The following is a 14,242-nucleotide window of genomic DNA, read 5'->3' on the forward strand; positions in this document are numbered from 1 at the left end:
ACATCTGTCGAAACTCCGGAATTATTATCCGAGAAAGTTTCGCTCGCGACGCCGCAAAAATCTCTGCGTAATAGATATTTTCGTTCATTACTCGCGGAAATAATTTTCAGGGCGGATTTTCAGCTGCGCCGGTAAATATCGAAATAAACGATTAAGCGAAGGCTGGGGCATTCTGTCTGTCGAAAATGTTTACTCCGGAATTGGGACACCCGTGGTCCCAGCTCGGGCGGGGGCTGGCACACGCGGATACCGCGTTCTCCGCAGGTGCATAAACTTTAACTCGCAAATTCTATAATCGCCACGGCGCAACCGGCCTGCCCATTTGCGAATCGGACGGATCGCAAACGCAGATTGGCGCCGCGCGATCGTATATCGCCGGCGCAATCAGTACGATCCGATTCGACGGAAAAATGCGCTCGGTGCAGCCGGGGGTTTCGCGTGCAAATTGCGCGCATTACATTCATTTTCAAATAGCGGATGTACACGTACCTAGTACAAACAGTATTATCGCGGAGCTACGAATTACAGTCGGTTAAACTGTCGGAATCGAAATATTTCTGTCGGCTATGTATTTTTCCATCTTAATAAAGTAATAAAAAATTAATATAATTTAACTGCGAATAAAGTAAGATGCGAGATGTACGAAAGGAATAGCAGACGCCGCTGCGAGGCGAGAGCTTCCTAGTGTGGTAAATATTAATCAGCTCGATGAATATCTCTACTGCGTGAAAATAATTAATGCCTCGGCGGATGCGAGTAATCCACTTTTATAAAACGTTCGTTTTCCCTCTGCGATCGATATACCATCCCCTACCCCCCCCCTCACTTCCCCACCTTCCCCCTCAAGTTTATGAATTGATTTATGAAGCGGGGAAACGTCCGAGCGTCGGTTTCTACCGGAGACGGGCTCGCCCGCATTTGAAAATTGGGGAATATTATCATAATGTATTCCACCTCATCTGCATCGGGATTACCGAGCAGATAAGGACTCGAAGTTCGGTACGACTTCGCTCGGAACCCGGCACGATTCTCCCCCGGGAAAATAAGTGCATGGCGAGTCAGTCATCGTAAAAGAATTTCACGGGGACGCATTTGTCGTCGAAAATGTTCTGTATAATATTTTAGCGTAGATTATGGAATTAATTAACTTCCAACGATATAATTTGTTGAATCAAAAGTTGGAGTAATATATATACTGTAAATTTTACAAGCAATTGCTTTTAATAACGATGCAACGGCGGGATTGAGCGAATCATTATTTCGGCGACATGGCGGTGGATAAATTATTCATGATTCACGCCCTTCGCGGGAAGCCTTTATTTAGCGTTAAGTTAACACTACAAGAGAAGCGAAAGCAACCGTGACAGGGGGACCGCGGAGGTGCCGCGATGAAATCTAAAATCTGAGGAGTGTATTTAGGTCGGCTTCGTTGTCTCTGACAGCTCGTTCGTCCTGACTTTTAAAAACTAGCGGACAATTTCCGCGGGTTTATCTTCGCGAAACTTGTTCGGCGCGCGCGTAAAGCTCCGCCGAGTAATTTGAACGAAAAGTAAACTCCGAGGGTCTTTATTTTGCTTGGCTGCGCGCTAGGAAGAAACTAACTGTGTCTCGACGAATCGACGTGAAATCGAGACAAACTCGGAGTGTTATTTCAAGTTCATTATTTGGGTTTGAATATTGTTAAATCTGCTGCTCTTAATATAATATCGTTAAGCACATATGTCACTGTTTCATGAATTAAATTGTGACAGTGTATTTTTTTTTTAACCTGCTTTTAATTTTTTTTTTCTTTTTTTTTTTTTAATTTATTTCCGAGTCAAATCTATTTAAACTTCGCGATTAATAATTGACTTAGACGTAAATGATAAAAAATTTAAGAAGTTTAACGACCTTACGAGATACTTGAGCGTTTATATGGACCAGCTGACCGTCGCGTCGCGGATCTTGGATACAATTAATCTTCTCGGGGAAGTTATTTACGAACCGTGCGATACAGCGCGTCCTTAACTCGAGACCATTTACCATAATGCCGCTGTCGATATCTCGTTGTCTGCGGGGGAGCGGTAGCTATGGGGCAAACACGGAAAGGGGAAGGAAGGGCCGTTACACCTGCGTGGATTTCGGGACGGCAGGCGCGGAATAAGGTCGTAAACTCCCCGGGCGTAAACCGGTAAATGGTACGTGTAGAAGCGAAATGAAGCTCCCCCGACGTTGAATCGGCGGAAGACGCCCGGGCCGATCGCCTCGATCGAGCGCGCGCGCTGTTACTCGAGCTAGAATCGGCTCGCCCGATCTGCTGCACGAGCCATGAAACACGATGCTGTAAGCGCCGCCAGGATTACTAGTCAAAACTACCCGAGGGAGTTACGCGGCGATATGGAATCGCTTAGGTGATCCCCCCCTTTCTGCCCCCCCCCTGCTGCTCACCGGAAACAATCTCTACTTCTGCCGGACGCGGAAATTCAAGTCGACCGTCGCGCGTTCCGGCCCTCAGGACATTACGATACAGACAACGAACTAACGATTCATCACTTCTCCTCGAACAATCCGAGAATTGATATTTCAGTTCGAGTTGTGTTTATTTTAAATTTAATATCGCGCCGGTAAAGTACCGTTGAAACAATCGTATATTATTTTTATTTTAACTCCTACGAAAATATTATATTTCTAAACGTAATATATCCTATTGCTTTTATATCCTTTCCTAATACAGTTTTTTAATACTTCGTGCAACGTTGAATTATCAATTCTATTAGAAACTTAGACGATCAAATGTCGCCGAGCGGGGAATAAGCCGGCATTAATAAATACGTTAGATATTTAGCATCTTCCCTTCACTTCTCTTTTACAAGGCGCCATAAATAAACTTTGTAATTAAATTTGGACCGCTCCCGCCCGCCCTGGGAGCGTCTACTATCCCGGACTATCCAGAGATAATGACGCTCTAAAATGTCTTAATCTCCGCGGAAATTCTCGAGGGCGCCGGCGGTGAGTGAGCGCGACGAAGGGGAGTTCATACTTTCCGCGTCTCGATAAATTCTCAGGGCGAGAGAATTTATTGCACCGCGAGGGCGCTCTCGAGCATTCCGCGGATTAACTCGTCAAAGTGTCCCAAGAAATTGTCCCGGCCGCCGGTTACTCTGCGGGCTGCGTATCCTCGAGGTTGCATGCAACTATGCGGCTCGGGTTGAAGTTCGTCCCTGCTAAACTTCGAGCTTAACGGTGCGCGCAACCATCTCGAATCTCTCTCCGTCTTTCTCTTTCTCTGTCTCTCTCACTCTCTCGGTCCTCTCCGCGGCAGTAATCGAGAAATTACAGACGGCGCAAGAAAGTAATTGGAAATTTCGATCGCGAGAACCAGCGACTCGATCGGTCGCCGATAGTTTTTAGCAGCAAGTATGAATTTCCCAGACAATAAGAGCCGAGTCGAGCCGTGATTGCGCGAAATGAGAAAGCGGCCCGTCATTTCTTCCGCGATAGCGAAGCACTCGGGGCGCATTCCGAGGCGTAAAAATTGAATCCCCAATCGTGGCGGAATGACAATAGACGGAAATAAAGGCGCGATGGATTTGTATAATTCGCTCGATTGAATCGGCGCTGAGCAAGTTATAGAAAATCGGGCCGCCGAGTTACCGCGACAGATAAAAATTTGCATACCGCGAGGAAAGAAATTATGAACGAGGAATTACGGAAATTCTTTGGAAATCATTAGCATTATACGTGCCGGGCGATAGATTCGATTATTTAAACGGATCGCGCGACGATGGGAAATAAAAGTATTTTACGCCGCTTGTATTTCGATCGAACGGGCAGTGTATGTCTGACGTGAACATAGATTGCGCGATTCTGATTGTACCTACTAAATTCTGCTTTACGATGTTACATTCCAAATTCAAGCGGCGTGTTGTTTTATGGACATTCGTGGAAATTCGTGGTTTCGCTGGCCTGCAGCCTCGCGCTATTATTGCACCGAAATCGCTCGATTTCCTTCCCTTCTTCCCCCCTTCCCCTCCCATCTTCTGTAATCCGATAAAGACGTACGGTGCGGAAGAACGGATTTTTACGAGGGTAAGCAACGTTTGACAACCCCCCTTTTGCGCCCCGTAGAAAAACACCGGGCATCGACAGCGGCCGAGAAAGAACGGGGAAAGAAAAGCAGCCGAACGTGACCGGGATAAGGGTTGCTTCCCTTCTTCCGATTCGTCCAAAAACTCCGGATCCTTTAGCTTGCTGACACGGAATACAGGATTGGAATAAATTTACGGCACTCCGTGCCTCGTATTGAGTACCACGACCTCTTTCGCCGTTCGTATTTGCTAAATTTTGTTTTTTAATTCTCGATGGTATTTCGCTTTAATATATTAATTTGACTTAAGTTATTAGAAAAGTATTATTTGCGGATGGGTAATAGCTCGTTAAAATATTTTTTTAAATAAATATTTAAAAAGGAAATTAATTTAATCGTGAAATAATGTGTCTCTCGAAAAAATACTTGCGTATTGTAATGATGACGTCGCTGTTCGCAATCTGTATTTTTTTTTTTGCGTGAGATAATGCCGGGATATCGTAAGATCGCAATTTGTTTATGTTTGTTTCCGCCACTCGTCCGCTGGATTTTCTCAGCCGTGAGCAGCGTTAATGAATATTTATATCATTATCGCAGCTCGTTTCTTCGTGTAAAGAAAGCTTAACGCGCTGCCGCTTATTCGGCCTTCTCCACCTTCGCTGCATATTTTTCAAACCCGACAAAGAGGCAACCGAGAGAGAGAAAAACAGTAAACGTATAAATCCTGTAGATTTCTCCGTCAAGAAAAACGCGAGCATTGAGCCCCGTGACGTGAACTACGATTAAATCGTCCGAATGAATTAGCACGATTAACGATGAGAATTTAGAGACGCTTTATAAGAGGAAATTAAATTACATTTGAATTTAAATAATTGCATTTTTTTGTTCGTTAAATAGAAAATCGTATTGGAAAGCAACAACAGCCGATTCAATCCATTTTACGAGTTAAGTAAATTGACATTTAACCGTTTCGCTGGAAAACGTGTTTCAGCAAAAAAAAAAAAAAAAGAAAATAAAATTGCAAAAATCATATTACGCCGGAACGTCGTTAATATTGTTTTGAATTCTCATCAACTTGAGCTCGTTACGCGTTAAGCGTGTGTGCCGAAACGATCAATTAACTCAACTGTAATATCCGCCGTGGTCGGTCGAATTTTCCGATATGTCTCGGAAAACTTTGCGGGCTTGCTGTTCGTAAAGATTGGATCGTTAATACGAGCTCATTAATCACACCTTCTCAAGCGGCCTATTATGAAATTAATTTCGCGCGTCGTGACTTTTAACGTCGGCCGACAAATTCGGTGCGAGATTGATTTCGCGACAGACGGATTATTTTGGCTCTCCCGTTCGAGTCGATTACGTTGTTCGTTCGCGTGTTTCGTTTTATTCACAAGCTTTTAAACATTTCAATTTGCATTTGATAGGATTTTGATAGCGTTTATCAAGTCAGTTTCTAAATCTCCGCCGTTCAAAAATTTAAAAGCGCGCAGTTTATTTCTTCGTATTTTTTTTTATATTTTAATTTTTTTTTTAATTTGTTGCCGTTTTGTTCTAACTACTTTTATTATTTCGTTAATCGATTTCACGTCACGTGTACTTAAATTAATGCAACGCGCGCAATTTTATTGTACTTGACGACTATAGTTTCCCCGAGATATTATGTTGGTTACGTTATCGGTCACTTGTGACTATCGGAGCGTTTCGCTCTTTCGAGACACGCGATCGTTCGCGTGGAGGTATCAGTGTAAATTCGCGCGTTTTAGATTCCGCGTTCATATAGTGTCCGTGTTTTATGTGCGTTTTGGGTATCGCGAGTTTACGCCCGGGGTAACATCGAACTCTAGTACCAGAGGGAGGGAGAAACGCGGGGGACAGTCGACCGACGTTAAATCCCGGAGTATGCGAGCTTTGTGAATTAAACCCGTACCTGCAGAGAGCTGAAACGCCGCGGCATGCTAAACGCGATCCGCTGTTATCGTAACGCAATGTCGGGCCCCGCGAATGGAGATGCAGATGAAGCGAGCTCAATGCACCGAATTAGCGTTCCACTCTTAGTGAATCATTAAAAAGCGAAATATGGGAAGATTGTATAATTTATGCTTGAATATTCGAGACGTGTATTTCTGTGTTTTACAAGGCATTAATTTGTACGAGGGGAAATTTTAACAACGCAAAATCAGTATTTTGATTCGTCGGTTAAACAATAAGTTGTTATGATATTTTGCACACAAAGATTATTAATCTCGAGAATAAAATATGATCCATCAGCTTTTTCCCCGTTTTAATATACTACGAACTGTTTTCACGCAGGATTTATTTATACGAATTTGTTTTCGTCAAGTAGAGTACAGAATTAAAATTCGGAGCGCATGGTGATAAGAATTAATATATATTGAATTAGTTTAATTAATTTAAATTACGCAATATTTTTCAGAGCATAAATCAGCTTGTAAATTAATTAATTATTAACTTAAACGTCGAGGCAAATTTTTTTTAAACTAAATAAAAAGAACAACTTGACGCGTTAAATTTTACTAAATTATTTTATATTAAATATCGGTAATTTTATCGAAAAATTATTTTTTACGGAAGCTTGAAAAATTCCTAACTATTATCAGTTTTATTTGCGCATCGGCGCGTGTAACGTTTATTTAAGCCGCGGTTTGAAACTCAGAGGAAAATACTTATCGCGGTTAGTATGACAGAATAACTTTCTTGCTATGCAATTTCCAGGCGGGTCGAGTTTAAAGAGAACAGCGAAAAATTGAGCACGCCTGGGTATGCGGAGTCACGATCGCGAAAAGTTCGCCGGACGCGCAAATTTCCGCGCGATTACTGCGCCGAGGAAGAACGCGAGGAGAGCCGCGCGAAAAGCCGCGGTGTGCAAAAAGCGACCGGGCGGCTGCGATTAAACCACGAAATTAAAATACGCCGGTGGCAAATGCGCACGCTGGCTTGAGGCCGCGCGCTTTAATTGTCGCTTTTTTTCCTCCTTCTCCCGCGATTCTCTCCGCGGCGATTCCGTAAATCCGCGACAATGCACTTCGCAACACGCTCAGCACCTAGACATATAGTGTTATCGCAACATCTCGTTTCGAATCGTTAATTAATCGCTACGCGCGCGCTATTTTTTAAGACCGCAATTACAAACTACGAAACAAAAACCATGCGACTCACCAATCTGCATGAGCTTCAGCGGAGTTGAAGAATTCTGCCGGTGACTGTAACATAAAATGAAAAATATCATTGTAGATATGCCAGTATATTAGTTAATAAAATTAAAAAAAAAGGGTAAAAGTTTTTTTTTTTTTAATAAAGATTTTATAAAAGAAATTTATGCTCACCTAAGAGTTGCTCCGCCGATGCAGGATGCCTCCTGGGCCTGCTCATCCTCTCAGATGGGACGTGACGAGCCATCCTTCCGCGCACAAGTAACTCGCGAACGCGTCCGGGTGAAGCTACAATCGCGAAAATTACTTAACAAATTTTTCGACACTCCCGAATAAAAGAATCGTAAAAACGTCCGGTAACTATCGGCAGCCCCGAACGACCGACGAACCGGCTGCTGTTCGTATTCGTATAATTTCGGCGAGCGATCCTTTTCTCCTTCGGATTTTTATCTAAGCAGAATTCTTGTTTCGCTCAGATAAAAATCCGAAGAAGTGCTGAGCTGAAATAATATCAACGTAAATTCCATACAAGTGTATGCAATTTACATTGATATCTGAAATTGAAATTAAGACAATTTATAATTTATTTAACATTTTTTAATTTACCTATAACGACCTATATTATTTTAAAAGTTTTATTATTTTAGATTACCGGCGCGATGTATTATTTTATTTATTACTAATATAAGGGTGCCGCGGATAATATAAAAATGTTTCCCACCCGAAATACTAAATTCTATATAAGTTTTAAAAAATTAAAGATACGACTCACAGATAGATATGTTGGCGGCGGAGTACTGGTAAGAGGACCTGTAACAAATAAATGAAAAAAATTAAATTGTAGAGATCTCAATTTTTTTAATTTAATTTAAACAGCAAAGATAAAAAAAAAATTGATTCTTACCAGTGGGTTGCTCCGCCGATGCAGGATGCCTTTCCTAGGCCTCCTCCTCCTCTCAGCACTGGCCACCTCAAGGGGGATGTCAGGCTGGTGCTCCTTCGATGAAAGTGGAGTTTTATCTGAAACAAAAAAATTATATTTGATTAGCGAAATTGACGAAAATTAAACGTGCTGCGTTACAAGTAATTACAACTATTTTATGTGAAGTATTCACTTCACAGATACCCGACACGTATAAGTTATCAATCGCGAAGGTGAATTTGCATCATTTAATATTTTTACTTGACTACGCATGCAGCCGACCGGCCGGCACACACCTACGTTTCACGTGATCACCGTGCGAGATGTGTATACGCCACGTGCGCGACCGACCGACCTCTACTCTCGATCACTGTGCAGCCATAAAAATATGTTAACAAAAAGATTTTCAGAGCTCGCATTCCTATACCACGAACGAATATCTTCCGAATCTATCGCGGACTAGTTAATCGAAGCCCTCTTTCCTTGAGACTCTACTCGTGGACACTTCGTTTACGGCAAAGAGACGAGACGAATTTAATGTACACGTGCACGAGGTTTTAACTTACTTGGTATCAAAAAGATGTAGTCGCCGGTACGCACAGTTAATGCAGTTAATGCGACAAGATAGTCCACGCCAAATTACGTGCCCCTGGGCCGTCGATTGTGCGTAAGATCTTTAATACGTACGGAGCACGTGCTGCGTACGTACGCTTCGTTCGACCGTTCGAGAAGGACAGAGCGAGAGTGGGGGTAGTGGAGAATCGCAGCTAGCGCGCGGCACGTACGCCGCTCACCCTCACCTTCCCCCCTTCCCCCCAGCTACCTGTACGTTTCTCTCTCTCTTTCTCACCTCTACACAATTCAACGCTTTATAAAATAATTTTATATGCAAATTAAATCGAATCTCAAGTCTCCGATTTTACAGTCGACGTCGACTCTTGCTTGGTGTGAAGAATTGCTAAGCGAGAGATAACTAATCAGCGTCGGTTTTAATTATTACACGGAATTATTGCACGGAAAAATAAAAATGTTAATATTATAGTTTTATAATAAATATGCGAGGATAGATACAGCGTTCTTTCGACGGTGTATCCGATTTTTATTTGCCATCCGGAGTATTCGAGGTGAATGACCGCGATTCCAAAAAGTCTTAGCTGCAATTCTGTTGCATGAAGAGCACAAAGCGTGAACGGAGAACGAGACTTCCGCCAACCCGGTCTCCTCCCATAATTAAATAAAACAATCGCCGAGAAACGCTCATAGACACGACGACGCCTCATATACGCCGGATCGAGGTACTTTTTCTCGCAACGGAATGGCAATTAGCCATCGCGGTGCGCGCCAATCTCAACGCGAGTTTTGCGAGTCTCGCGCAACACGACATAAACCCCAGCGTCGATCTAGCGCCATGCCGATTGGAGGAGTTCCAATTTTGCTAATGCACTTCGCGCGCAAGTAGTTTCGAGTTTCGACGCTCGGATACACTCTCGGGGAGCTCTCTCACCTTGAGCCACGACATCGTTTAATTTGCGACAAAACTCGCGGAACTTTAGGTCGGTGGCACCTTCGAGGCAGCCGTCTAAGAATCCGTACCCACTGATCATGGGATTTTGTTACGGTTTACTCACGCACAATCGATTGTTTTCCCGTCCCGAAGTTTCAGCTTTAATTAAGCTTGTATAAACGGATTATTATAAATATAATATAATAACATAATTATTAAAGTATATGAATAATAAATAAAATTTTTTATAGTAAATTAATAAAACTATCGTACTAATAAATATTTCCCGACGACATGAGGCTGCATTTAAAACGCAAAGTTCATGTAAATTTGTGCGACCAATCTTGCAAGATGCATCATAATTTCTCGCGCGGAAAGCTTCTTTCCCTCAAAAAAAAAAAAAAAAATTCCGCGCGCTATCTCGGAATTCAAGAATTGAATGAAAGGACGTGCTTTTGTTGCGATTTTCCGGAACAAAACGAGACAGCATAACGACTCCCTTCGCAGCGCTCGGGTTACCTCCGGCGTTAATTCCGCTTAACACGCTCCGGTTCTCGCCTTTTAGCCACGCACGTTACTTACGTTACCTTGGCGGCCATTGTACGCGGATACCACTCGCCAGACGTCCACCGCAACGAGAAGGAAGTATTAAATTTAAAGGATTGCACAAGCCCTCCCCTTTTTTTTTTTTTTTTTCTTTTGGTGTTACGTTCTCGCGTTTGCTTTCTCGCGACTGATTGTGAATGACAAATTTTATTCATTGCGTATTACATAAGAAAAGCACGAACGTTTGTTCGATCTATTAATTTTTTTAATATATACATTTATAATTATATTATAAAGTAATTTATATTTCATTTTTAATACGAATTTGTTATGTTATTCCGCAATATATATTATTTTCGCTAAAAATAAATCTTGAATTACTTTTGCATGATATTAAAAATTTTAGTTTTGGTGTAAATTTTATAATTTGTTTTTAAATATTTATGACACATTATAATTCTCTTATTAATGTATTGTATAACATAGTATGTACATATATTGAAGCTTATAAAGATGAAAAGCTACAAATTAAAATTATCATTCCATTAAAAAATCTTGTATTTTTTTTTTCTTTTTTTGCCATCTACCTTTACTTTTTTTTTTTTAATTTATTCTTCTCTTTCCTTTCACCGTCTGGCGTAAATTACAGACAAGATTGCGGAATTTCGCACGTCAGCTACCTCTTAATAACTATCTCTCTCGGCTGCTACGGCAGTCTTTAGCGTCTCGCGGAATTCGGTGTGTGCTTGCTCTCGCAACGAATGAAAGAAAATGAAAAAGAGAGGCAGATTTAATCGACGGTATTTTCGCACACCGTTAAACTCGCCGCTGTGCCGAATCATCGACGGCCACTGGCACTCCGCGTAAAAACTTTCGCGCTGCGAAGTCAACGCTTGCGAAATCTCGCCGCGCGCGACTTAATTGCCAGTTTCTGTTTTAAGGAAAATTCTCGCTCGCGTTTAATCCCGCCTGCTTCAAAGTGTACAAAATGACGGGAACGGCACACTTCAATTTCTCGATCTCGATAAAGGCCCTCGAACCTTCAGACTTCGCCTAAAGCTTTTGTTCCCCTCGAACGCTCTCAAAGAATAAAGTGGACAATGGACGGCGGTTACCTTCAAGGTCGACGTAGCCTGAAATTCGCTCTACTTGCCGTGGAACGCGGCTATCTTTATCCGCCGCGGAGCCGACAAAGAGACCGACACGAGTACATAGATGGGTTTGGACACGGTGAAATGTTAATTCAAAACACGCGGCCACGATGACGACGTGCCGAGCCAAGTTTCCGAACTATGTGGCCCTTCGCGATCACGTCACTCTCGCGATGGTTAAAAATATCGTTTCACGAACGAAAGGAAGAGAGAAAGAGAACGAGAGAAAGCGATACAAGTGGCGCGTGCTATTTTGGCGAATTTCGCGGGGCAGGGCCTATTTTACCGGCGTTAATCTCGGCAAGCCTAATTATAAAGACGCGCAAAGCCGCGAGCGGTCAACGAACGACGCGCGCAATAAACGTTGGGCCATCGATCAAATTCTGCACCGTGTGCCGGTCGACTGGTTAATTTCGGTAGCGGGCCGTGCGATCCGCGGCGGGCGCGTGCCGGGCGTTTATTTTCACAGGCAGTCGGAAATAGCCGGCAGCAAAGCATGCGCTCCACCCGATATTATAATAGCGATGACTGGCGCGGCTCGCGCGACAGTCCGCGAACGAGTAACGTTCCGCGCGCGCGAGATATGACCGAGAGATGAATTGGTAACGCTACTCCTCGACCGCTATCTATCGCTGCCCCGTTACGACGGGAGGCCGCGGTTTCGCGTTTCCCCGCTGCGGCCGCCGCACCGCTCCCGCAATCGTGAAAACCGAACCGCGTGCTCGCTTACTAGTCCGACTTCGATCGCATCGCGTTGCAAGTGTCGCGGAGTGTCGTCGATCTCGTGTTCGCTCGTTCGTCGATGTCGCTATATAACTACAAGTCTTAATTTGCAATAATAATAAGAGTGATCGTTAATTTACAGTTTTTTTTCCCTCCTTATTATGAACGTAATTATTATTTTTAGAAAATTATTAAATCGCGCGAAAAATGTGCAAGTGTTTCTATCGCGCGACAGGTTTCTCTCTAAAATGGAAATCCTCCGAATTTATTTCTAAAAACGTGACATTCGCGGTATCGACGTCGTCAAGTGTTGTCTATCGGCGCACGTACGTCGCGTAAAATACAGTGTGAATTTATGTAACGCCGCGATAAGACGCAAAAGTCATTGCCGCACGCGATGTACAAACGACGCAGTTAGTGGTCAACGTGAATTACGTAAAATATGTAAATGTATCCGTTGCTAATAGTAAGTCGAACATTAGTGGGGTTCATCCGTGTGTTGCTACAATTATTCGGCGGACATTTGTCGCCTCGTGCTATCAGATTAAACGGCACGGAAGTGCGTCTTGCAAATTATCGCACAGCGTTGACAATTTCTGATGGCATCGAAAAGTTACGTTGTCTCGTAACGCAGATCGATAACTGCTAGCGTGGTCAACCGGTCCCGAAAAATGGTAATTAGCGAAAATGACTCGATCTAAATTACGGCGCGCTTAGCCCGGACGTCCAAATATGATTAATGACGACTGTAAACCCTAATTCCGCATCGCGCTCGTTTATCGTTATCTCAGTTTTCGGCAACGCGGTTACTCGAAAGCGAAGGTGTGATTCTATAATTCAAAACGGAACTGTTTTATTCTTTAATTCTTTTAATTATAGAACAGAATTTATATTAACATTTTTTTTTTTTTAATTAGATCTTAGAGAGCAATGTAAAATAATAAAAGGACGCGCGATTTTATATCATAAAATCCATGAAAACTAAGTCAGTTTTGTATATGTATCATGAATTTTTAACTCACGAGGGAAAGGATTAATGATACCGGATCACAGATAACTATGTTTCAATTGATCTGAATTACTAAATGCAGCAACGTGAAACAAGAGGATCCCGCCAATCGACGGTGGTAACGAGTCATCAAATAGGTCGAATAAGCGCGCAGTGCGATGCACGAAAGTGCAGATCCCCGCGTCCGGTCGTTCTCCTCGCTTTATACGATTAATTAGTGCCGCCGTATAATTTCGTTGCTAATCGCCGGCTAATTCTCGCCGCGGCGCATCGTTGACGAGCCGCCCTTCTCGTACCGGCGATCGTTGACGAATGCACGGTTTGTTGCTGTCGCGGGAGGGTGGGGGATCGTTGCGTAGAGTTTCGACGTGCGCGAAGGTGGAGGGTGGGTTTCACAGAATAGCATAATTCCGAGGCGATTAATTCGCAATCGCCGCAGCATGCATAGGGTATCGCATTGCGTGCGTCAAATTTGTCGATTGTCTCGATACGCGCGGCCGGTGCAAGCGGATCGGAATGTATCCAGAGGTGCATTCCGATTTACGGATGTATGTGCGCGCGTGCGAGGGAGAGAGAGAGAAAGGGGACGGAAGAGAGAAAGGCGGAGAGAGAATGCGGAGGTCTGAATCCTTTCGCCTTCCGCATCATCTCTGCGCTGCAACGATCGGAATGGCATTTACGCGGATGGGTAATTGCAACGATGATCGGCCACCGTGCGTATCAGTCTTCAATCCTATACGTTACGTCAAGCGTGATACAACTTCCAACACCCACCCTAATTAAATATTATTTAATTATTAAAATTTACGACGTGCTTCGCTGGAAGTTCAAGCGCGATCGGCGAAGAGTATTCGCGGCCGAGATAATGCGCGGCTGCGTTTTGAGAGATAAAAGGAGATTAATAATGTCGATCGCGCGGCGATCGATCGCAACGTTCCTCGGTCACGACGTTTAGGATAAACTTATTAATCCGCGTCATTTGGCTCAAAGCGTCTCGCTTAATCGCGCACCCAGATGCGAATGTAACTCACCGATGCATCCGGGGGGATACGCAATGCGTCGTACTGCGGTAACGTGTCTCTAGCATATTATCCTACGGCTTAGCTGGCTTTTGATCCGATTAAAATGGTTTTGCACTCCAACGGATTATG

At 43.4% G+C, this 14,242-nt stretch overlaps 2 protein-coding genes across 13 annotated transcripts in view; one reads left to right on the forward strand and one right to left on the reverse strand.

Moving 5' to 3' along the window:
- Dlg1 (discs large 1) overlaps positions 1-14,242 on the forward strand; it is a 298,681-nt gene that overhangs the window by 224,524 nt on the left and 59,915 nt on the right. The gene's annotated exons all lie outside the window — the stretch shown is intronic.
- LOC139101431 (uncharacterized) overlaps positions 1-14,242 on the reverse strand; it is a 146,627-nt gene that overhangs the window by 91,480 nt on the left and 40,905 nt on the right. Inside the window, exons 4-5 of one of the 2 annotated variants that reach the window (XM_070654576.1) lie at positions 8,141-8,256; positions 8,009-8,046 (exon numbers count right to left, since the gene is read on the reverse strand). In XM_070654576.1, the coding sequence (XP_070510677.1) occupies positions 8,009-8,046; positions 8,141-8,256 (154 nt within the window). The other variant, XR_011545548.1, reaches the window with a different exon arrangement.

The sequence above is a fragment of the Cardiocondyla obscurior genome, linkage group LG01 (genome assembly GCF_019399895.1).
Source record: "Cardiocondyla obscurior isolate alpha-2009 linkage group LG01, Cobs3.1, whole genome shotgun sequence".
Classification (NCBI taxonomy): domain Eukaryota; kingdom Metazoa; phylum Arthropoda; class Insecta; order Hymenoptera; family Formicidae; genus Cardiocondyla; species Cardiocondyla obscurior.